This window comes from Sceloporus occidentalis, unplaced genomic scaffold (assembly GCF_023333645.1).
Source record: "Sceloporus occidentalis isolate IW3139 unplaced genomic scaffold, rSceOcc1.0.p SCAF_42, whole genome shotgun sequence".
Lineage (NCBI taxonomy): Eukaryota > Metazoa > Chordata > Lepidosauria > Squamata > Phrynosomatidae > Sceloporus > Sceloporus occidentalis.
In genome coordinates, this window is record NW_028317022.1 from 1500371 (window position 1) to 1526454 (window position 26084).

Sequence of the window (26084 nt, forward strand, 5' to 3'; positions counted from 1 at the left end):
TACAAAGTACTTTCACACATGTTGATTGTTTAGGAGGCCCTTGGGACACTGGAATGTCCATTTAATATATGGTTTATTTTTAATGCTTAGGCAGCCATATGGAAGGTGTCACAAATTAAAAATAATAAAAAAAGCCGCCTTTTTTTAATGTACAATTTGTGTGGATGCAAAAATATAATATGCATGTTATCCCCCTGTGCAAAATAGTTTGCTTTTCTTATTATAATACATATCTGGTTAGTATTGTTCCATGTGCGAATAAAGCTCGTGATTCAATTTCTTGTTGAATGCTCACAGCCCTGTCTGTAATTTTAGTGAACCTAACGTTTTTTTTTTTCTCTTATCGAGATAAAACATCTGCTACTTGTTTAAAGCCTTGTCTGTCATCCTTTGAGATAGGATATAGCACTTTCTCAGTCAGTTAGATTACGTAATTTTTTTATTTATTTATTTAATTCCCCCCCCCCCTCCAAATTTCCCTACCCACAAGTGATGTTTGACACATCGTTACCGTTTCTGTGGGTTTGTTAAACGTTCTGTGATCTTTCATCATCTTAATTCCTTTTTTGTGCCCTAATTTTTCAAAAACAATTTCCACTCAAAATCATTTTCATCTTAGTGTCTTGTGTAAATATGATCACATTTGTTTCTGACACGATATAATATATCCTTCATTATCTTGGTGCTTGATTCTAAAAGCCCTTCTCCAAAATAAACCCAACCACAAAATGTCCTTTCTTTTGTGCGAGATGCCTGAAGGGAAGGCATTGAACAGATGTGTATTGTTGCTATGTATTTTCCATATGTTCGTTTCTGCGAAAACAAAATTAAAGGGATTCAGGGCATTTGGGGAAGACCAACTTATATTTTCATTTGTGACTACAAAGGGGCAAGCCCATGTCCTAGATATATATATATAATTTTGTTTTGGGGGGTGGAGTGGAATGTTTACTAGAGCTGTTAAATAAGGTTTTCATTTATTCAATAGATAATTCTATTAAAGGGTAGTCAACAAGCTTTTAAAATTGTATTATGTTAAAGGAAAATAATCCTATCAGAGAAGAACAAGCAACTAATTTATTTAAAAACAAATCTAAGTCTAGATTTAGCAGACAGTTAGAACAGTTTAATGCGTACGTCTTATATGTCCCATTTTGTGTGAGGCAGTCCCAATTTTCCAGCTTCCCCATCACTGTTTTAAGGGCAGTAGGGATCATTGGCCTGTTGGTGAGCTAAGAGGTACCCCTGTGCTGTGATTTACACCTTCATGTGGCCAAGGCACCTATCCCAGCACTCTGTTTCCGTACGCTACAAGGTGGCTGCCAACGCAACGCAACGCAAATCAACTGACTTGTGGCAAAAGTGGCGTCCTATGACAGTGCCACCTTTAAAGTCTCTATCCTCTTCAGTAGGACCCCTTCTACAGCCAGGTTTTATACACCTCTTAGTAATGGGTGTAGCTGAAACACCTAAACTCAATAATTAGGAGGCAAGGCCATAAACTTTAGGTCTTGGTCTATACAGGTAATAGGGAGAAGCATATATTTTGCCCCCCAAAGCAAGGACAGAAAGCGATTGCAGCATCGGTGTTAAATGACAAGCTAAAGGTCATGTCTACAAATGCTCGCAGTTTAGGGAATAAGATCCATGAACTTGTAACAGTTAGGGCAACTGAGAATGCTGATATAGTGGCTGTTACTGAGACATGGTATAATGAGAAAAATGACTGGGACATATCAATACCGGGGTACTCTTTTTATATAGAAAAGACAGAAAGGGCAAGAAAGGGGGAGGGGTGGCCCTATATGTGAAAAATAACATAAAATCTAATTTAACACGAGGAGAACTTAGAGTCGGTTTGGGTTACAGTACGATTTGGCAAAAGTAAAGTAACTCGCATAGGTGTGATTTATAGACCCCCGGGACAAGTACAAGAACTAGATAATCTACTAGTGGAGGAAATAGCTAGCATGACAGTGAAAGGGAGTGTTATAATCATGGGTGACTTTAATCTCCCTGATGTAAACTGGAAAACGAAAGTGCGGATATTCTAAACTCCTTACTGGGATTATCTTTAAAACGGGTAGTTGAGGAACCAACTCGTAAGGAGATTTGTTAACAGATATTTCTGTAGGTGGAAGTTTGGGATCTAGTGATCATCAGTCTGTGTGGTTTAATATACGAACAGTGACCGTCACACCACACAAAAACAAAAGTTTTAGATTTTAGAAAAGCTGACTTTTCTAAAATGAGAATAAGTGTAGAGGAGTCATTATCAGACTGCACAATTTAAATGGCGTTCAGGAGAAATGGGATTTTGTAAAAGCTGTTTTATTGAAGATAACAGAAAATTGTATTAGGCTGGTCAGTAAGAGTAAAAAATTAAGGAAACCGCTGTGGTACTCTGCAGAAGTGGCCAAAATCGTGAAAGACAAGAAGTTAGCCTTTAGTAGAAAAGGCAAAGAAAGTTATAAGAGCTGGCAAATCACATGCAGAAGAACGAATTGCCCTCTCAGTAAAAAATGGAGATAAAACATTTTTTAGATATATATAAATGAGAAAAGGAAAGTTAAACAAGGATTAGTTAGACTAAAAACAAAAGGAATATATGTAGAAGAGGATAAAGGTTTAGCTGACTGCCTCAATGAATATTTCTGTTCAGTTTTTACAGATGAAAATGATGGAATGGGACCTCAGCTGGGAAAAAAGACTGAATCATTTGAAATATGTGAGTTTATCGAGGCGGAGGTTCTACTTCAGTTGTCTAAGGTAAAGACAACAAAGTCGATGGGGCCTGATGGGATACACCCCAAGTTATTAAAAGAGCTTGGGGGTGTACTAGCAAAACCGTTAACTGATATATTTAACGAATCATAGGTAACGGGAGTTGTCCCTGGGGATTGGAAAGTAGCGAATGTTGTGCCCATTCACAAAAAAGGCAGTAGGGAGGAGTCGGGCAACTACAGGCCAGTTAGTCTTACATCTGTAGTGGGGAAATTAATGGAAACAATGTTAAAGGAAAGGATTGTTGAACATCTGAAGTCACATGGGTTTTCCTCAGGAAGATCTTGCCAAACAAATCTTATTGATTTTTTTGATTGGGTGACTAAAGTAATTGATCAAGGTGGTGCAGTAGACATTGCGTATCTGGATTTCAGTAAGGCCTTTGACACTGTCCCACATAGAAGACTTATAAATAAACTGCAATCTCTGGGTTTAGATCCCAATGTTGTTGAATGGATTAAGGAGTGGCTGAGTGACAGACAACAGAGGGTTGTAGTGAATGGCGTATATTCAGAACAAGGTCTTGTTACCAGTGGGATACCTCAGGGATCTGTACTTGGACCCATTCTCTTTAATATTTTTATTAGTGATATTGCAGATGGTCTTGATGGAAAGGTATGTTTATTTGCTGACGACACAAAAATTTGCAACAGGGTTGATGTTCCTGGAGGAAGAAGCAAAATGGCAAACGATCTAGGTAAACTGGAAAAATGGTCAGAGCTGTGGCAATTGGCATTTAATGTAGATAAATGCAAAGTAATGCACCTGGAGCATAAAAACCCAAGGGCAGAGTATAGAATATTTGATACTGTCCTTACCTCAACGTGTGAGGAAAGGGATTTAGGGGTAATTATTTCTGAGGATTTAAAGGTAGGCAGGCAATGCAGTAGAGCAGCAGGTAATGCTAGCAGAATGCTTGGTTGTATAGCGAGACGTATTAGCAGTAGAAAGAGGGAAGTGCTCATGCCGTTGTACAGATCACTGGTGAGACCTCACTTGGAGTATTGTGTACAGTACTGGAGACCGTATCTCCAGAAGGATATAGAAATGTTGGAGAACGTGCAGAGAAGGGCTACTAAAATGGTCTATGGATTACAAGATAAACCTTACCAGGACAGGTTAAAGGATCTTAACCTATATAGCCTGGAAGAAAGACGTGACAGGGGGGATATGATAGAAACATTTAAATACTTAAAGGGAATCAACAAGGTAAAGGAAGAGTTTATTAAAAAGGAGAAATACTACCACAACAAGAGGACACAAGCATAAACTAGAGGGGCAAAGGTTTAATGGTAACATCAGAAAATATTACTTTACGGAAAGGGTAGTGGACGCATGGAATAGCCTCCCAGCAGAAGTGGTAGATGTTAATACAGTAAAGTCATTTAAGCAAGCGTGGGATAGGCATAGGGCTGAAACAACTAATCGATAAAATCCAGAGTGGTGTATGGGTGAGTTATAGGGGGTATAAGGCATATCAGGGGGGCATAAAACATATCTGGGGGTAAAAGGTATATCAGGGGGCTCAGTTGCATATAGGGGGTATAAGGCATATCGATATTAGGCATATCGGGGGCATAAAACATATCTGGGGTAAAAGGTATATCAGGGGGCTCAGTTGCATATCACTGGCATATAAGAGGTATAAGGCATATATGGGGGCAGAGTGGCAAGCTGGGGGTCAGATGTGCATAACCGGGGGCCGTTTGGTAAATAAAAAAAAATTTAGGCTTTTTTCTCATAGTTTTTATTAAATATGAAAAATAGTTAACATATGAATTAATATTTACTAATAACTTTGTATTAAGACCTAGTTTGAGAAACACTGTGTTTGGGTTCTTGTAGCTTTTATTATTATGTCAGTAAAATAAGAAGGTGAATAGAGAGAGGCCATTGTGATAAAGAGATGAAAGTGTAAATTGTACGTTTTTTATTACATTTTAAATTTAATTTTTTTTTTTTTTATCCGATTAATCGAAAAAATAATCGGCCAACTAATCGATTATTAAAATAATCGTTAGTTGCAGCCCTAGATAGGCATAAGGCCAAGCTAGATATAGGATAAGGGCAAGTACTAAAGGAAAGTACTCAGAGGTTGGGCAGACTGGATGGGCCTACTGGTTCTTATCTGCCGTCACTTTCTATGTTTCTATATAGTGTGGATGTAATGGCCAGGTGTCCACATACTTTGTCATATGGTGTATATGACATTACAGTTTATTAACAGAGCACCAGCAGATTCTGAAGCACTCCTACCATAGGGGGGGAAGTAACAGTTAATATAAAAAATGAACACATCTTAAGATATACTGGCTCAAAGAGGGACCTGCCAGCTAACATCCTAATACTGTGTCTTTAATAGGGCACTGCAGCCATCATATGATAGCTGTGTGGTCCCTTTACATTTTTGTGGTCTACCCCTTTGGGAAGAAAAATATCCTACCTTCAACCACGTTTTTCCCTTCATTTCCTTAGGTCCAATTTTCCTTTAGAGTTCCACTTACAGTACCTAATGTTCAAGGGCTATCCAACTGGAGCAGGTACTATGGGTTGATTATTGGATGTTGATGTAAATATGAAATGAGACACTTATGTTGAGGCTTTTATCCCATTCCTGTGGGAAGGGATTGATTTATAGGCTTGTGTCCTGGTAAGACTTCCCAGCCAGCTGTATGGTAAAATGAATTGTTGCTGAAAATAGTTATTTTTCCAGAAAAGGAAAACTCATTTGCTTTTAGATATGGCTTTAAATTGCATTTGTTGCAGCTTTCAGCATAGCTACATTTCTTAAAATCACTTCCTTTGCTTATGTTTCGGGAGCGGAAGTGTAATATGCACTGACAGTAAAGTTTTAAATCCTATAATGGTAGTAAAATACATTTTCTAGCTAATATATACAGTATAAAATATATATATAAAGGGATTGGCTGTAGACAGCGACCGTCAGGGAATATCCCCATTCACCTGGAGGGTCTGAGATTGGGGTAAAAACCTGAGACTTAATGGTAAACACTGAAAATATCCCAGGCAAAGAAATACATTGAAACGAAAGACAAGCCTTGTCCTGTTAACGGAGACCATTCTGTCTCTTAAAAATAAGCTTAGTGTTTGAATTGTTGTCGATCTAAAGGGAGCTGTGTTAAGAAAATGACCCCATCATATATTGTCACTGTTCTACAGTGAAGGAAGACTACACTGAATTGCAGTCCTCAAATGCCCAGTGATAAATAGAGAATTGTATGGCATAGTACCCTCCAGGGTACAGTGAGAGCTAGACCTATGTAGCCTCATTGTGCAAAAACACAAAATGATCATTGAATGTCAAGTGTTTAATTCTCATCTTTGTAAAACCTATTTCCTTTAACATTTTTTTTAAAAGGAAGTTAAGATATTTAGATAATCTTCTAAGCATTTTACTTTAAATTAAAGTTCTTCCTCGACAACCATGACTGTTTGACAAACAGTAATTCAAACCCGTACTCTTAAATGTCACTGTTGTCCCATAGCTGAGAAAAAGATTTGCAGACCAGACTAAAAACTGGTGAAGGGAATCCAAAGATATCGCTACATGACTACTAACCCTATTTTAGGATTATGGATGACATTTTTAGATCTGCTTATGTTCATTTTAAATTGGTAATATCTTTAATTTAAAAAAAAAAAATCAGAACCCAATTAAAAATTTATTTCAATTTTTTATTCAAAATCTAACACTTATTTAGAATAAAATGTAACAAATATTTTAGAATAAATGCAACATAGTGCATTCTAGTACAGTTACAGAACTTAGTCTCTCATTCATCAGAGCTAATGTGTCATCTAAGAGAGCCTCTGTTGTCTCAGTCTCCATTTGTGGACACTAAGGCCCCCTTGGGTCTTCATGACCTTTCCTTTTCTACTAGTGACTAGTAAAATATACAAAGGCAAGTTGTTAATTATCCAGCAGTCAAAAAGCAAATTAAACATTTCGTAACTTAAGTTGATGCAAATAAGCGCAAACCTTATGAAATTATCTTAAAAGTAACACCCAATAAGTGCATGCTATGGATTTCACGTATTGGAGTTTATGTATACAAACTGATTCTGGTGAAAATTTTGATGATCTGTGGGAACATAATCTGGGAAAACTGCTTCTATTTTAATCTCTGGGCATGAAAGCAATGGTTAGTGATATGCCCTGCTCACTTGCCTTCCCCCTGTCTACTCACAACCCTAACAAAGTCCAACTGCCTTCTATAATGAACAAGGGAGAACAAGCTCCAGGCAGCCAGCCAGCCAGCCAGCCAGCCAGCCCTGGGAAGTACCCAGGTATACTTGTTGTCACCATAGTAGGCAATGTACCTTGCATATTGGGCAAGTCCATTGGCTTCAATTGTGAAATGACCACTTTTACCAGAATTTCCTTTATGATGCATTCAAAATGTCTGCGTTACAAAAATGTAACAGTCTAGGTTCAGGATAGCCTCCTAATATATCACATATATTCTAATATATGTGGCTGTCATTAAAATGACATGCATGAAAACAAATTTTTGCTTCCCACAATATCTCTGTCTCTCTTGCATCTTACTCCCCATAATGTATCAAAAAAGATCCACTTGGGGCACTCATATAAGAAAAAAGGAAAGAAAGACAACCATAATAGTGTAGGCAATTTCAACCAATGAATCAATATTCAAGAATATTAAGGTTTTCAGGCTTTTGGATATTTCTTGTATTCCCCGGCATATGCTAGAAAAGAGAACCAGACACCCAATGGTGCAGTATATTTATCTAGTAGCAAATATAGGTAATGTATCAATTGCACTCACATGAAATATTGCACATCCGACCATGTGCAAACCAGCATCTTCTTTTCGCAGTGCCCTTAGCATCCTCATACTCCACTTTGTGCCATACCTTCTGCCCATAGGTAGTGTGTAGGTCCATCTCCCAGTAAATCATATTCTGTATTTTAACTGATGCTCTGCCAGAAATAAGCATGTAATAGCATGTAAAGATGACAGCCCGAGTAACATGTAAGGATAATACAGTTATATGAGTAACGGTATCACCTTCATTTGGCAAACTTGCCATGAAGGAACAGAACATTAGAGAAGGTTGTATCAAGTCTAAACATTTATAATGCCCTATAGTTTAAGGTAAAGGTTTATAAGAAGCACTTTAATATGCTTTCAGTTTGGTCTAGTGGCAGATAAAAAGTGCTTGAGTAGCACTGGAAATCTACCTGCCTCTAATTCGAGATGTTGGTTGACCTGCCCTCTGCCACTCAAATGGTTAAGGTAAGGTTTATATTTCATGAAGCTTTGGGTATATTAACTAAACAAGGTGTTTGCAGGTGAGTTGAAGGTTTTACTCCACTATGCATTATGCAGGGCCAGCTCGGCCCCTCATGTGGGAGAAGCTTGAAATATTCAACTCTCCTGCAAACCCCTAGTTTACTTTATACACCACACACTACTTAATAATGTATGTATGTATATTTCTACAATTGTTTAGATTGTGTGGGGGTTTTCTTTTTGGATTTTTGAGTGCTGTTATTTCAACTTCCTCAAAAAGTCACAGTTTCTGATGTTGAAATCCTGAGATTCCTTCACAAGTGTTATCTTTGCTTGGCAACGTTATATTGCGGAGCAGGAAACAGCAGATCTTTGTGTGGTTAAAGGAGGAGACCATAATAATAATACTACAAAAAAATTACACAATTTAAAAGGAGGAGTTACTGAAGAGGGAGCATACAATGCTTTAGGGGAGTGTGTGTAAGTTTGGGTTCTGTGAGCATCATGACATTGATCTTACTGATACAAAAAGATCAGTTAATCAAATTTACAAAGATTTATAAAGAATAAGTAGCTTTTTCTTAGTGAGCATATCCAAATAAATACACAAAAAAGACCAAACAAGATCATGTCTTAAGTCATACCAACCATGTCTGATGTTTCTGGTTTAGTGCTAATATTGGTGTTTGGGGTTTTGTTTTGCACTTTTTTTTCTCTCTGTATCCCTTGCTCTGCTTTCCCTAATGCCGACATGCTTTTCTTAGTCATATCCGTTTTCTGCCCATCCCCATCATTCTCTGACATCCTATTTTGAGCTAATTGAGGGAGACAATAATGGGTGCTCCTTCAACGATTTTATTTCCTTAATAACTTACATGCATTTTAAACAGCAGTTCTAATTTTCTGTTAACCTTTATATTTTTAATGCCCCTCCTTGAATGCATATGATTGCTGAGAGGCCCTTCAAATAAGAATGTAGAATTTGACGGCAAATTATCTCTCAGCCCATCTAGTCTGTCCGTTCTTCATGATGTAGAGAGTCAGACTTTAATCGGCCCTTGGTCTTGTCTTAGATTCAGGATGGCTTTAGGTTTATGCGATGCACCTTTTAAATTCCCTTACTTTATCAACCTGACACAAATGTGAGGACTTCCCTGGGGGCTTACCTTTTACCTAGTCTTTGGGAGGATATCATCTGATTTTAATGTAACATTAGATGCTGCTTTGTTTTTTTTAATACCAGTTCTTCTTTCATCTTCTTGAGTGTCAAGGTTTGGAGTAAGTAACACAGTAACCGTATAGGTCTCCAGTTAATGTGGATCAGATGAGCAGTGTTCGGTTTTATTCAGGTTGAGTGGCCACTGCCTACAGTGTTTTGAGTGTTATCGCTTTTTTAGACATATCACTCTCTCTCTATTTTTTCATGTTTTACTTGGAACATCTTTGTGACCCTGAATATAAAGGTGCCATTTATGTATTATATGCACATTAAGTGTGTGGAGCACACATCCCATTTTTTTCCCTCCAGTAACACACAATATATGGACAAAAATATTGGGACACAGCTCTTGATTACTGATTTTAGATGGTTCAATCAAACCCATTGCCACAGGTGTATAAAATCAAGCACCTAGCAATGCAGTCTGCATTTGCAAACATTTATGGGAAAAAATGGGTCAGCTCAGTGATTGTAAGCGTAGTCCTGTGATAGGATGCTGTGTTAATGGTTCCAAATCTGTAGGGCTGTTTTGAGATTTACTGGCACAGATTTAAGAGAATAAGCCTTTCTGGATCTATAGAGAACCTAAAATGAATTATGGAGCTCCCCTATGTAGACTGAGTATTTTTCCACATGGATGTTTTCATGACATCAAGCAATCTATTCCCCCTCTGTCTCGTCTGCGGTGTCACTGGAACACACTCAGTTGGAAAAAAAACAACCCCGTGCCCAACTCCTTTATAGTCACCTTGAGTGACTACTGTTAAATAGAGGCAGTTTTGTGTCAAAACACACAACTAATACATTTTTAGACACTTTGCTATTAATCACTTCTAATTAATGAGAACGATCTTCCAGTTGGACCTCACACACGGAACATGTCTTGCATCTTTCTTTATAACAATAAATAGAACCGTATTTTTTAAGTGTAGCAATTGAGACAGATTTATGTTTAACCCACATGAGAAAAAGTACAGAGCTGGATATACCTATGTAGAATTTAGGAACATCATAGGGTTTTTCTTTTATCAGCCAGCTTTATATATAATATAAATATTTATATATTGTTTATTTATTTTAGCCACAGGCTGCAATCATTGAGATATTAGTAAGATATTGGAAAACTTTGGTTTCTGTCAGTAAATTTTAAGTAGTCTTGGTTAGCTGGTTTTGGGGATTCGCCCAGTCCTTCCTAAAACCATTGCTGGTATTAAGCAAGACTCGATCCATTGGAGGACAGCACACATTTACTCTGCAGATGCCGATGTGTAAGTAGCTTATAGGCTATTAAAAAAATTGTCAAATTATAACCTCCTCAAAAAAATCTTCTCCCTATCAATATATTATTTCTCTTAATTAGGCAGTACATTAGAATGGTACATTTTACTATATCTGGTTGGTTAGATCAACAAACAGAGCCTGCCCTACTTAGATAATAGGTATCTGTTTCGTTTTCCTATTTGACTTACATGGCTGTGTGCTTTTATGAGTGGGGCAGACACAGCAAAGTGTTGTGCTGTTGAAATATATTCGCGTCCAAGGTGTTAAAATCAACTGTTCTTTTTGGCTTCGTGTCAGCCGCCGTAAACTACCAATATGTCTTTGGCTGAACACCTTGTCATGCACCCTGTTAATGAGCTGTTGTGCCAAAGTAGTCAGTTTTTTGACATCTCTCCTCCAGACAGAAACTGTCCCAGCAAATAAACACGTGGCTTTAATTGATATAATAAATCATTGCAGATAAAAAAGGAGAAATGCTTCATTTTGTAAACTGAGAGCTGGGTTTCCTCTGCATGAACAGGCTCTTTTTCTGCTGTGAGGTTCATTTCAGACAGGTGGATCTTTCACTTACCCTGTGTGGTGAAGAAATATGGCCCTTGAGGTTTCTTGTTTACATAGCAGAGCACATGGTCACGTAGCCCATTTCACCATATTCTTTATCCATGAACAGGCACTGTTTGTTGAAAGTGATTTGAGATATTAAAACTAGGAAGAGGTTGGCAGATGCAGGTTGATAAGTATTATGTTCTAGACTAGGGCTGCAACTAATGATTATTTTCATAATTGATTAGTTGGGATTATTTTTTCGATTAATCGGATAAAAAAATAAATGTAAATTTTTCATTTATTTTAAATAACTGGATGTTAATAACAAACAGCAGAATAAAAAACTTTGAGAAAAATGCATTTCTTGTGTTTATTTCCCAACCTGCCCCCCCCAGTTATGCACATCTGAGCCCAGACTTGCCACACTGCCTCCCAGATATGCCTTATACTCCCAGATATACCTTATACCCCTAGCTCTACCCCTCTGCCCCCCACATATGCCTTATACCCCCTATATGCCACTGTGCCCTCTGATATATCTTATACCCCCAGATATGCCACTCTGCCCCCCAGATATGCCTTCTACTCCCCTATATGCCATAGCACCCTCTGCTATGCCTTATACCCTAGATATAACACTCTGCCCCCTGATAAGCCACTCTGCCCCCAGATATGCCTTATACCCCAGATATGCCCCTCTGACTCACAGATATGCCTATTACCCCCTATATGCCACTGTGCCCCTGATATGCCTTATATGCCCTGTCAGGGCTTTTATGGTGGAGCACCGGAAGGTTATGTAGACAACCTCCGCTGCCGGCACTTCCGTCTGAGCTTCTATAACGGAGCACTGGCGGAAGTGCCGGCAGCTAAGGTTGTCCGTGCATCGCGCAGACATCCAGTGGCTGCCGGAGAGCAGGATCCAGGTCCCCTGCAGCCCTGTGGGGGATCTGGATCCTAACCCTGCTGCAAGGCGTCGGGCAATAAGAATTGTGCATCCCTGCGTCTAAACCCCGATTATAGGCGCACTTTAAAGTGGGGGGGGAAAGTCCGGCCTATATTCGGGCCAATACATAAATATATTTGCCACACTGACTGTAGATTAGGGGAAGACATTTAAAGTCAGTGTAGTCTTCCCTACCGTGACTTTGAAAGGTCCTCTCTCCTGTACTCTTCCCCAGACTCCCTTTGTCCCCTTGTTCACTAAGCCACACCTCTTTTCTTTCCTCCCTGTAGTTCAGGTATAGATCAAATAAACAACACATGTAAACAACATTTGCGTGTATAGCATTGCACGTATAGTCCAACAGAATAACACACAAACCCAGCTTTGCAGGTATAGATCAACTGGGGATCACATGTAAACTCAGCACTGAAGGTATAGATCAAATAAACAACACATGGAAACAACACTACAGGTATAGATCAACCAAATAAGATATACAAACCCTGTATTTGCAGGTATAAATAAGTAATGTATGTAAACATAGCATAACAGATATAGATCAACAGCATAAAACGCAAATAAACTCAGCATTAAAGGTATAAATAAAAAAAACTAAATTACAGGCATAGATTACAGGTTGCACACCCCAAAGGCCAGCCCTGGTGTCCACATAGAACTTGACCAGCACCCAGATTACACACACAAATTACAGCCCAGTGTGAGCCATCTTTTGTCCCCAAACAGCCCAGCGTAAAACATCTTTGTCCCCAAACAGTCTGCCCTGTGCCATCTTTGTCCCATAAATACCCTGCCTGTGCCATCTTTGTACCATAAACACACTGCCTGTGCCATCTTTGTCCCATAAATAACCTGCCCGTGCCATCTTGGTCCCCAAAGCTCAAAGACCTTGCTTGTGCCATATTTGTCTTTCCCTAAATCACTTATAAATCTATGATACACACAAAACACTTATACAGTCACTCACTCATTCACACAAATCATTAATGCATTCTCACAATTCATTCATGCATTAATTAATTCTCTAATTCATTCACAGAATTCATCCACACATTAGTTTATACTCATTCATTCACACAAATTATCTTACTCATTCACACAATTCATCCACACGTTAATTCATTTATTCTCTCATGCATTCACACAATTCATCCACACATTACTTCATTATCGTACTCATTCTCACTTTTTATTTCAAGATTCTTACTGCTTTCTCACAATCTCTTCCCCCTTCTTACTATCTACCCCCCCTTTGCAGTTCACTTACCCTGGTGAAGTCCTGTGTTGGGAGCGCGAGGCTTCAGTCTAGCTGCCTTGCCGCGGCATGCGCAGCTTCACTGCTGAGCGTCGTGATATGATGTCATATTCCGGCGCTCATCACAAAGTACCGCGACCAAGGCCTCGCGCTCCCACCACCGCAACGGCAACGGGAGCAGAAGAGACAAGAGGGGCCGAACGGTTGCTGAAAACTTTTTAATGTGTGACCACTCGATGCCCCTCTCCCTCCTTCTCTCCCTGTTGCCTGGGTGCTGTACGCCCCGTGCACCCGCCTTGGTACGGCCCTGGCCTTGGTGATGGGATGGCCGCACATCTCACACACCCCAAACAGTTGAATCCCCTGTTGATTGTAACATTTCATTGGTTGTTATAGTGATAAGACAATATTAAAAAATTTGCACCAAAAGAATCCCTTTTTACACATTGCAGTATCTTAGCTTATTCAAATATTATTAACTTTCCTCCATGCATTATGAAAAATATATAGGAGGCTTAGGGGGACAAAAGCGTTACCCACTGTCAAATCAAAACAGATAAACAGAAGGCGATTCAAATTATATTACTATTTTGTTTGTCAATATAAAAATGTAATTACAAGGAGAAAATAATTAAATTGTATAATAATACAATTTAAAAATAAATGTTTATATATTTAATCAAAAAAAACAACATAGAATAAGAACTATACCATAATAGCAACATCTAAAACCATGAATTTCACTAAATAGTAGTAATGTGGAGCATAATATATATCATGTCAGTATTCCAAATCAAGTAGAGGTAAGATACAAAGTCACAATCCACAAATAATTGGGTCTAATCAAAAGCTCTTTGGAGGTGCAAAAATAATAATAAATAAAATGTGTATTGGTGAACAGAATATGTCTGCAGAAATTTATCAATATGAAGTAGAAGCACAAGAGCTCTTGTATTAAGATGAGTTAGTTATATTGTGTCTTAAAAGCCTAAATCATAATGTGTACATAGCATAATTGAGGTGTGTAATCTGTCAAACCTCCTGAAATTCTATAAATATGAGTGCTAAAAAAATACTAACCATCCAATGCACTTCTTATTTAATGAGACCAAGTCTTATGTTTTTGTATCTCAATGGTTTGTTTTCACGTGTCACTTTCCTAAATTGAGTTAATTTTTGTTTACCGAAGAAATAGCCAAGTCTACACCAAGCTTTAGAATGAATAGAATGACTCAGTTTAAATCATATAAATATTTTCAAACTATTTAAGAAGCAAAAAAAGCTTCTTAACTTATGTATTCAAGTGTGCTAATCCAAAATGTGTAATCCAATTTCCCCTAGCTATAACAGAGACGTAATACTCAGCAAGTAATAGTTTGAATTCCCTGGAGCTATCATAGCATTTCCTGATTAAATCTGAATATCTTGGAAGCTTTAAAATAAAAATTTTGGGCATAATGTAGAACTGTTAACTTCGCAAAGTGTTTATTTTACTGTGTTATCAAGCAGCATATATGCCTCTAAATTATATATTAAACTTTCCTCCCTGGCAGCATTAAATAGACATTTGTGTGCCCACACCCCCCCCAAAAAAAAGTTTGGGGTCACTTAGCTGTTTTCATTCCTGTGTAACATAGGTGCAAAAGAGTGTTCTAATGATTAATTAGCCTGTTAAACTTAAACCTCGATTAGCTAACACACGGGAGTGATGGTTGCTGATAAAGGGCCTCTGTACATCTGTGAACATATTACATAAAAAATCAGCCATTTCCAACTACAGTAGTCATCTACAACATTAAAAACGTCAATTTAATGTTATTTTAATGGACCAAATTTATTTTTCTCTCAAAACCAGACATTTCTCTGTGACCCCAAACTTTTGAACAGTAGTGTTATTTATATATATATATATATATATATATATATATATATATATATATATATATATATATACATTACACACACACAAATGTATTGGGACATCTGACCATTACACCCACAGATACTTTGATGAAGTTGCATTCTAAATACATAGACATTAATATATAGTTGGTCCCTCCTTTGCTTCCACTCTTCTGGGAAGGCTTTCTACAAGATTTTGGAGTGTTTCTGTGGGAATTTTTGCCCATTCATCCAGTAGAGCATTTGTGGACAAGAAGGCCTGGCTCGCAGTCTCCATTCCAGTTCCCTAAGGTATTCTATAGGGTTGAGCTCTGTATGGGCCTGTAAGTTCTTCCACACCAAACTCATCTAACCATGTATTTATGGACCTTGCTTTGTGCACTGGGGCACAGCCATGCTAGAATAGAAAAAGGGCCTTACCCAAACTGTTCCCACAAAGTCTGAAGCATAACATTGGCAAAAATGTCTTGGTATGCCGGAGGGGAACACTCCAAAATCTTGTGTAAAGCCTTCCCATAAGAGAGGAATCTATCACATGTATTTAGAATGTGTGTATGTATGTATGTGTATATATATATATATATATATATATATATATTTGCTTGGTTTATATATATATATATATATATATAATTATAAGACCACCCCCCCAAAATTTGAATATTAATTTAGAAAAAAAGAAAAAGCAAAGTTTCACTAGTGTCACGGAGCTGGATAGTCCGACCGACTACCTCCACTGACTTGTGCTCCCTTAGCCTGGGACAACACATTCTTTTCCTCGGTATTTCCTATTTTTTTTTCTCACACACAGGGCTAGATATATCCAGCAAAACACACATCAACATAAAACAAGATATTGGAATACAAACCGCCCCCTTAATCTGCCTCCCAGAGACAACAGGGGCAGCAAAGGGAATAACAATACAATAAGGGTCCCAACTCCACTATCTATCACTGGCCAAAATCAGTTCCAGGGATGGCTGGGGTAAATGTAGTAGCGGCACTGGGGGCGGGTGAGGGGTGCTGACTTATACAACATTAAACTAAAACAATGGCGGTCACTGCAGATCCTGTCTGTCTGGCAGATATAATCCCCTCAGCAAGTGATGGGATGATATACTGCTGGGGGTGACACAGAAGTACAAAGTCAGGGCCCAAAGCCAATAGGGAGGAGGCTGGCAGTCAGGCCTCTCCAGTGGCCCCAGTGATGGAGGGTTCCGTCACAACTAGTAAATATTAATTGACATGTACACTATTTTTTCATATTTAATAGAAACTATGATTTTATTTCCTTTTATTTGCCAACCTGCCCCCCTGTTATGCACATATGCCCCATGGCTTCCTACTCTGCCCCCCCCTGATATGACACTCTGTCCCCCTGATATGCCTTATTCCTCCCTATTTACCACTATGCCCCCCTGATATGCGTTATTCCCCCCTATATGCCACTCTGCCTCCTGATATGCCTTGTTCCTCACTATTTACCATTCTGCCCCGCTAATATGCATTATACCCCCCTAAATGCCCCCTCGTGCTCCAGACTCCCTGGTGTCAAGTGGGGACAGCCAGTGACCGGAAGGTGACGTCATGCCGGTGCGCCATAATAGAAGCCCGGGCTGAAGTGCCGGCAGCAGCGGAGGTTGTCTGCACGCATCGTAAAAGTGCAGTAAATGTGCAGTAATGCAGTAAAAGTGCAGTATTGCAGTTTTTTATGTCCAAAAAACTGCAGTGTTACTTCAGAAAAAACTGCATTAATTTTTCGTAAGGGATAGCATGGATCCAGTATAGTTCCTCCATGCATTTGCAAGGGAGTCCACAGGAAAATGTAAAGGGCGTATGATGACTGGAGAGAATAACTATGGGGAGTTATAAAATATATACTTGGCATGAAGATTCATGTGTACATCTTTTCTCTTTATTAATATTTTCTGATATTGCCCATATAGTAGTGACTTACAATTCTGAATGCATAAAAAGGGCTGGAATAAAATTTGGTTGCACTGGTTCCAGAAGATCTACATCCTGTCTAGTCGGTTTGTCTCTTACTGAAGGAGAGCAAGGACTTCTTCTGCCCTATTAAAGTTTTCTTTAAGTCATTATATTCTGTATTTTCTCCCTTGATACTAAGGCGCTCTGTAGGAAAACACTTAGCTAACAGTTAGGTCGTGCCTTTACGTTCAGAACCACTAACCACAACGACCACGCTGTTGAAGTGCCAGGTTGCCTGGAATGTGTTGTGAAAATATATGTGTGTGTTTATATCTATATCTATATCTCTCGCCTCACACTTACTGGACAATTTTCTAAATACGTCATTGACAAAGTTTCAAACGATTATTTTTTTTAAATACCTGCTGATTCTTGAATAAAAAGTATCAGTGGTAGCAAAGGCAACCAGCTGGAGTTACAATACAGGTCTTGGCAAGAAACTGAAAATGTAGTTTATGTAGTTTAAGTTTATGTATCTGTGCTTCAAGCATTTATTGCACAAAAGTTGGAATATGTAAAAAATGGGAATAATACTTTGTGGCATCAGTCTTTTTCCAATTCGCATTAAAAATGAACTATCATTGTATTGTTTTATCTGAAAGTGTACACACAGAATTCTATGGCAGCAACCTGCTTTTGTGTGCTTAAATAATTATTATCAGAAAGGTTTGACATTTGGTGGTATTGGAAATTATGGCAATGCTGCATTAAGTTAGAAAAGTGTTAAAATAAGCAGAAGTGGTGGAACAACACCTTTATATTTCACTCTGGATCAAACATGGAGTAGCACTATATATAGGAAGCTCTCCCAGACACCTCTGTGGTCGGATCTCTAGTACACTAAAAGGCGTCTTTTAATGAACTGTATTGAGACTGTGCTGAGCCGGCACAGTCCATAGTGTAAATAGGAATGTTGGGGAGATCAAAGGTCTCCCTTGTAACCGGCCCATTGTTTAGCAGGACACCGGGGGGCTTCATCACAGGCGATCTGCCCCGGATTTTGTACCAAGGGGATTGCTGCCACCTCCTGTACCTGTTGCACTTGCAGTAAACATAGTAAAAGAACCATTACTTAGAAGTCATATCAGTTCTTAGATCAGTCCTTAACTTGTAATAGATCGCTCTGTGATGCCTACTGTTCAAGTAACATATTTCTACTAATAAAGTTCTCCAACTATTCCTAAAACGTCCTAAGTAGTATTTGCTCTAAATTGGAGGCCAAAATACATTTATGTCACGGACTGGGTCCATACGGATAACTGAAAGGACCCAGCGTGCCCAAAGATTGTGTGCAGGAGTCACAGTGCAGTAGTGGAGTTGGACAGGGCCTGGTTGCAGGGCGACCGCACTCACCCATGTGTTGAGCACCTAGGGTTGTGCAGCCAAACACCAGCGCCCTGATATAGCAGCGGATGTAGTCCAGAACGAACTTAAATCCTGCAGGCTCCCTGGAACAGGCATGAGACATTGCACAAGTCATGTGCAGGATGCTGCAGCTGGGAGTGTGGAAGCTAAGCAAAGGATATAGCAGAAACATAACAAGCAAGGGACAGGGAGACCAGGCAAGAAACATAACCAGACAAGATATACATGTTACAGGGCACTACAGTGAACCAGACAAGGAATAAACATTACTAGACAAGATATACATGATACAGGGCACAACAAAGGACAGGGAACAAGGCAAGGAACACAAGGGAAGGAGTGAGGAGCCGGAATCCTCGGACGCTTCTCCTTTAAGCAAGGATAGGCCATATTAACTAGGACACGGGGAGAGGAGAGAGGAACCAGAATCCTCAGATGATACAAGGAAGAAGGGCAAAGGTACATAAGAGACAGACAAACAAGAATACAGAAACTAGCCTAGCACTATGTGATAACAATTGGAGATTCCGTCACATCATATGGCCATAGTATGCTTAGGTGGGTCCTAACGCTAATCCCTGCTGACAGTGGTACGAAACAAACCAAACATGTAATCAAAACACATAGCACTGAGACATACCTTAGACTGCAGACTGAGACAAACAGAACACACCGGTGGGGCACACCTTATAAAGGAAACAGAGCTGAAGCAAAGAGCTGAAGCAGAAGCAAGGAATGGGAGATCAGAACAGAGCAAAAGGAAATCCAGGAATGGATCGACGCAAAACAGGGAAACTGAAGCAAGACAGATATGCAGCTCCGCAGCCTGGGCAGAACGTGACAGTTTATATATATTAAACATTACATTTATTTATAAAGCGCTGGCAGATTCCTCAGCGCTGTTACAGTCAGAAGGGCAATTTAGAAACACATACATTAACAAACTGGTGCAGAGGAGAAGAGGGCCCTGCTCTTGGGAGCGTACAATCTAGTCCCTATATTTAACACTTCTGCAACCAAATGAAGCATTAGAAACACGGTTTCTAATAATGTCAAATGTCTAAACCCTTCTCAGAAATAATTTTTTATCATTTTAACTTTTGTCTAATTTAGTATCTTTGCCAGAATGTAATTCTCGTGTGATAAAAAGCATAAACTGAAAAGCTTCATGAAAATGAACATGGAATGATTAGTTGAATGGACAGTTTGTTACCCTTTCTTTCCTGTTATCGTACTGTAGGTTAAAGTGAAGATGCTTTGCTGTCCTTTGCGAAACATCAAGTATTTATGTTTTAAAGTTAAAAACATCCAGCAACCCATCTTGCCATCACTGTATGTGTTGTAAAAAAACTGGTGTAGTTTCTAACAGGGTAAACATCTAGCCTAAGAGATGCAATTTTTCTCACATACGCTCACTAAGAGAACAGAATCCATCCAGTACTGAAAGCCTCCTTTTAAAGCTTTTGGCAGCTCAAAAACTGGAGGTTAGTATGAAGTGTGATAATCCTGCTTTTTGTTTTCTACGAATAACTGGAGGTTTCCTCAGTAGTGAACAGAGGGTCCATTTAGAACTCTTAAGTCCACCTGTTGTAACTGTAATGGAGTTATTTGCTTTTTTCTATTTTATTAGGAAACCTGAGGCCTCTTGTATCCTGGGACATCTTTTTAAAAGAGGTCTTTGGATTAGAGTATGGCCTAAGAAACAGTAGTGCATTTAATCTTTGAGTTACTAAACTGGTTAGGGCAGGTTGCCTATCTTCATCCCGAAGGACAAAGTCTACCGTGAAAGGGCTTCTGAATTAAAGAAATTGTCTGATCTATGACTTTGCAGGATCTGGTATAATCAAGAGCAATGCTACAGAAAATTATGACGGCCTAATAATAAAAATGTGCAAAAAAAAAATAAAATCTTGAAAAATTCCACGGTGCATTACTTTGAAGCATCCATTTCATATGGTCTTGTTTCTACTCTTTTTTTTTTTTTTTTTTTTTTTTTATATTTTTATGTTTTTATTTTACATTTATGCCATATCTCTGGCAATGCTGTTGCAGAGACATTTAGCTGGAGAGTTTGCAAAATATTACTTCGCTATTCATTATGAACGTTCAACACTGATGGTAAGAAGGGCTGAGCTGGACCTATATAATATATAATTAAGTGGGTGAAGAGAAATCTCATTGGTTTAACCAAACATTACATAGGGCCAGCCAAGCTCTTGTTGCACGAGAAGTTTACTGGGATTGGCTCTCCCACTAAGACTCCTGTCAACTTTCTCTTGAGTTGAGTGAATAAACCCCATTTTAACTTTGTAGGGCCAGCTCAGCCTTTTACACAGGAGACACTTGCCAGTGATAGCCCTTCATAATGCATGATGGAGTATGTCACTTGAAACCACTTTTATGAATGAACCCTATTATTAAAGCCAAAATCCAATTGATTAACCCACTGTGTCAAACAGCAAAAGAATGCAAACATACATAAAGGCCAGTTAACCATAACTACTTGCCGTGTTCATCAGAAACTTTGTTTATTCTAAGTAGCAAACATAGACCGTAAAACCAGATATCCATTTTTAATCATGCCGCTTATGTTTTCTTGCAGTTAAAGAAACAGCTTGGTGACTGTGACTCCATCACTCAAGAGATAGTGGGCAGTGCTCATGTGGAAAATTATGCCCTCAAAATGTTCCTGTATGCCGACAATGAAGACAGGGCTGAACGATTTCACAAGTAAGCAAATGCACATGGTGTGTTCACTGTTATGCACTCAAACTTACTGCCAGGCATTGCAATGATTTAAGTAAATGTAAGATACTGTAAACGGTGCATATTTAAATGCACTCGAGATTTTAATTGGTATGATTAAAAATCTATTATCTATACATAAACATATTTCAGTATGATAGTTGACACTTTATGGATTTCATTTTGATCTCTGTCATGTCGGTGGCCAACTTGAATTACCATTCCTGTGAAATAACTGGAGCTTGGTGACACACAGTCCTCCTAGTAGTTCATCATATGTGCATGTGTAGGGAACATGACAGGCCCTTTTGGGTGGAATGTAATTATTTACGAGTAGGGATCTGGTAGTTCTGGATGCAGAAGTTGGTGTCTCCAGAGCCCATAAAACTAAGAAGTTTGCTTGACTTGCTGTACGCTTTTTGGTGGTTATAGATAAACTGGTAACAACAAATTAATATTATCAAAACATGCATAATAAAGGCATAAAGCCATCATAAATATATTAAACAAAACCAAGGACCAACTAAGGTTGAATAGTTGTTAACATGCTCTCAGAATCTATGTTTCTGTTAAAGTCTTTATTTTTTTATGCTATAGAGTAATACAAAACCTCCACTGGGAGAGAAATTTCATGAAGTAGAAAAAAATTAAGAGTTCCTAGCTTTACGTCAAATCATGGTCCACCTCTGGAATTTAGGGGACCTAAGCAAACTTCATAACTTATGTTAGAGATTTACCACCCATCACAACAAAGAAAGTAATACGGACAAAGCGTTTAATAAAAAAACATGGATCACCTTTGTTCGGTAACAAAATATGTTGTTATAAAATGACAAACTGATATTAGTAACCCAAAAATTGCAATTTCAGCTGGCTGTATGGAAATACAACGTATGCACTAAATTAATATACAAAACCCAGGGGCGTACCTAGAGTATTTGGCACCTGGGGCGGATCCTATATGTGGCCCCCCCCCCCCACAGACACACTTTAAAACTGCATAGCTTCTACCGTTATATACCGGCGCAGACACTGAAGGTGGTACAGCATTACTGTTATCATTATATACTGAGGCAGACATTGACGGTGGTACAGCATAACACTTATCACTATATACTGAGGCAGAAATTGACGGTGGTACAGCATAACACCTATCACTATATACTGAGGCAGACATTGACGGTTGTACAGCATAACACCTATCACTATGTACTGAGGCACACATTGACAGTGGTACAGCGTAATCCCTATCACTATACATTGAGCCACACATTGACAATAGTGCAGCATAACTCCTATCACTATATACTAAGCCAAACATTGATGTGGTGTAGGCCTGCCACTTCATTGTGTGGCTTAGGGATGCATCGAAACTAATTCTGGACTGAAACCGAAAATGCAGCATTTACCTGACCGAAACCGAATATGACCCCCCCACACCATAAAAAAAATCTAACACTTTTATTTAAAGTAAGGTAACACACCAAAATAGGACAAAACAATTAAATAACAATATGATTGTTAACAGCAATCACATTCCTATCATGCCCAGGCATACCCAGATTCCAGGATGTACTCGCAGACTTGGCATGATAGAAGTATGATTGCCCTATCTACCCCTTCTCACTCCCTTCTCCCTATCTACCCCCTATCCCCCGTCTCACTCCCTTCTCCCTATCTACCCCCTCCTAATTATCTACTCTCTCCCTCTTTGAAGTTCACTTACCTTTCAGGAGTCCTGCCGTGGGGGTGCAAGGCCTCTGTCTCCCAGCTCTGCCACTGTATGGAACAGTATAGAGTGATGGGAGTTATGATGTACTTTAGAGCATAATTATATAATGAAAAATACATTGGAAATGGTACAGCATAACACCCATCACTCTCACACACTTACCAGTCCACACACTTACCAGTCCACACACTTACCAGTCCACACATATACCAGTCCACACATATACCAGTCCACACATATACCAATCCACACATACACCAATCCACACATACACCAATCCACACATATATTCTAATCCACACATACCAATCCACACACATACCAATCCACACATACACTAATCCACTCTCACTGAATGCTTTCCTACCTTTCCTCTTTTCGCCTTACAGCTCCTTTTCCTCCTCTTCGCTCCTCTTCTTCTGTCTTCTTCCGGTTCGGAGGGCACGGACGGCGGTGGGCGCGGCTTCAGTGTTGTGCGCCGGGATCTGACAACAAACCCCGGCGCACAGCAGCTGTTGCCGCGCGGATCGCAAGGGAGCGGTATCGGAGGTCTTTAACAGGGAGATCCTTGAACCGGCTTAAAATCACTCAAGGGAGCCAGGGGTCTGTTAAAAACCTCAGATACCGCTCCCTAGCGAGCCTGCTCCTCCAGCGGCGGACATTACTGTCCGTCTCTGGAGGGGTGCCGGGTGCCGGCAAGTTGGCACCCCCCTGATGAGCGGCACCCGGTGCGGACCGCCCCCCGCTAGGTACGCTACTGACAAAACCAGATATTCTTAAAACAATAAAATAAGCTTTATTGTGGTTATATACATATGATCGTAATAACTAGACTGGGACTTAAAGCAAGCTTACTTTTCTTCTGTTACATTATTGCACCTGAAGAAGTGTGTATTCACTTTGAGTGTCCTCAACCCGAGCAGCCAACCCTCCATTTGAAAAATCACGTTTTTAATAATCATTTCCATAGCCAGCAGCCCTCCTCCCTGTGATGTTTAATCCACTTTACAGAGTGTACGAAAAGGAGATTTTCTCTGTAGATGTGTTTATAGTAAGTCATATATGCTGAAGGTGTTTGTAGAAATCTGTTCTATCAGTGCAAGGATGTTTCATATTCTTCCCATCGTGAGCTGACAACTTTCAGCATGGATGAAGCACAGGCAAATGTCATGTCAATAAAAATCAGATTGTGCAATCAGAATGAGTGGCGTAAAATATTTAAAGATGTTTATTAAAGGTACTGTTCCAGCATCATTCCCAGCACAGATCGTGAAACGACCACAAAAATGTGCCTTCATCAAATCTACCCAGCAAAAACTGAATAGATGAATATACTCCCCATATTGCCTATTGATCTTTACAGTAGGGGTCCCTCTGACCTCGATACAACGTAGTTATAAATAGACAGAATAGCAACCTAGAAAAATAAAGCCAGTATATTACAGCGAATAAATAGATTTTACCTTGCAGTCAGAAACATAAATTAGTAAAAGGCATATTACCCTCAAGGGCTTAATCTGGTCTTCTCCCTTTGTATTTTAAGAACAAATATAGTACTACAGAGTAATATGTAAAAAAATTAAAAAAAATACACTGTTTTTTCTATATTATTTATTAGCATTAGCATACCAATGTAATTTTTTCCACAGATATACTAGACTATTGCTGTATTTATGGGAGTCCAAAGGATCTTCCTCAGAGGCATTCACATACATAGTTATAAACAAGAATAAAACAATAAACTATAGCGATATTGGACTATTATTTTGGTTTTAATCGTTTGTGAATGATAATCTTTTAGAACAAAATGCATTGGGCTGCCATAAAGACAGCAATATTGTCGAGTATATTTGTTAAGAAATTGAGAAAGCTTCCGTGCTTAATTTCATCATGCTCATATGCTTATATTTCCTCTTTGTGAGTAAAATAAACACATATTGTCATTTTTTTTAACTATTGATTGGCTTACATAAAGACAGCAATATTCTATACAAATGTTTTGATATTTTCTGTGTAAAGTTTTATTCCCTTAAAATATGTGAGAGTACAATTAATATTTGTGGAACAGCACGTTTAAGCCACACACATTAATTTGCACTTGTGTTGGTCTGCAACATATGAAATGTACCTATGTTCTGGAAGAAATGTCTAGTTTGATTACCATAGTGAAAGTTTGAGCCCACCATATAGGCAACTCAGGCATCAGAGGTCTCCGTTGTAACTGGCCCATTGAACAAAGGCACACAAGGGCTGACGGATCACCCCATGGACCTGTAGAATACACTGCTTCTTCACCTCACCTTTCCTTAGCTCAAAACTGCTAGATAACAAACCTCAAAGTGCTTTAATAGTTATTGTACTCTAACGACATATCTTGTTTTTGTTTAGGAATATGATAAAGTCATTCTACACAGCCAGTCTCCTGCTTGACACATTGTCTGTATTCGGAGAGCTTACCGAAGAGGTAAGTGATATGGTTCTTTTGTGTATTGATGCTTGTCATAACACAGGAAATTGGACATGTCAATATAGTGATAAAACTTAGTAACATTTCAGCGGTCCATATATTTTTATTTCAAACTCAAGCTTGTCTCTGGGTCAGTAAGAAACACTTCAAAAAGAATGTGCAACAGTCTGGTTTTTAATGTGTTGGGATTTTTCTTTTGCCTTTCTGTGTTTTACGTGCACATATTGGTATGCTGTCCCACAAATTTATTAAAGATATCCATATTATCGGAGGCCCTATTCTAATAATTGTCTCAAATTCAAACTTTCCCAGGCACCTAGAACAAGTCTATGGGCTTTATTAACACATTACTCCCTTCGTTATAGCAATGCGTCAAACTGTGTGGGTTGAAGGGTTGACCTGTAGACTCGGGTGGGTACCTCTTTGGTGTGACTGACAAATAACTGATTTATTGGACCTCAAACCGATTTATTAAAATAAATATAAGTAGTCTTTTTATCTGGTTAACATTTCCTTCACTAAGTGTAGGCCTATATATTGTTTTGTTTCTATGTTT

At 38.9% G+C, this 26084-nt stretch overlaps 1 protein-coding gene across 1 annotated transcript in view; it reads left to right on the plus strand.

Annotated features, from left to right (window-relative positions):
• Positions 1-26084, plus strand: part of LOC149289865 (vacuolar protein sorting-associated protein VTA1 homolog) — a 99497-nt gene that overhangs the window by 35386 nt on the left and 38027 nt on the right. Inside the window, exons 3-4 of the mRNA XM_089490165.1 lie at positions 21187-21314; positions 25450-25525. Of these exons, the coding sequence (XP_089346291.1) occupies positions 21187-21314; positions 25450-25525 (204 nt within the window). The remainder of the gene's footprint in view (positions 1-21186; positions 21315-25449; positions 25526-26084) is intronic.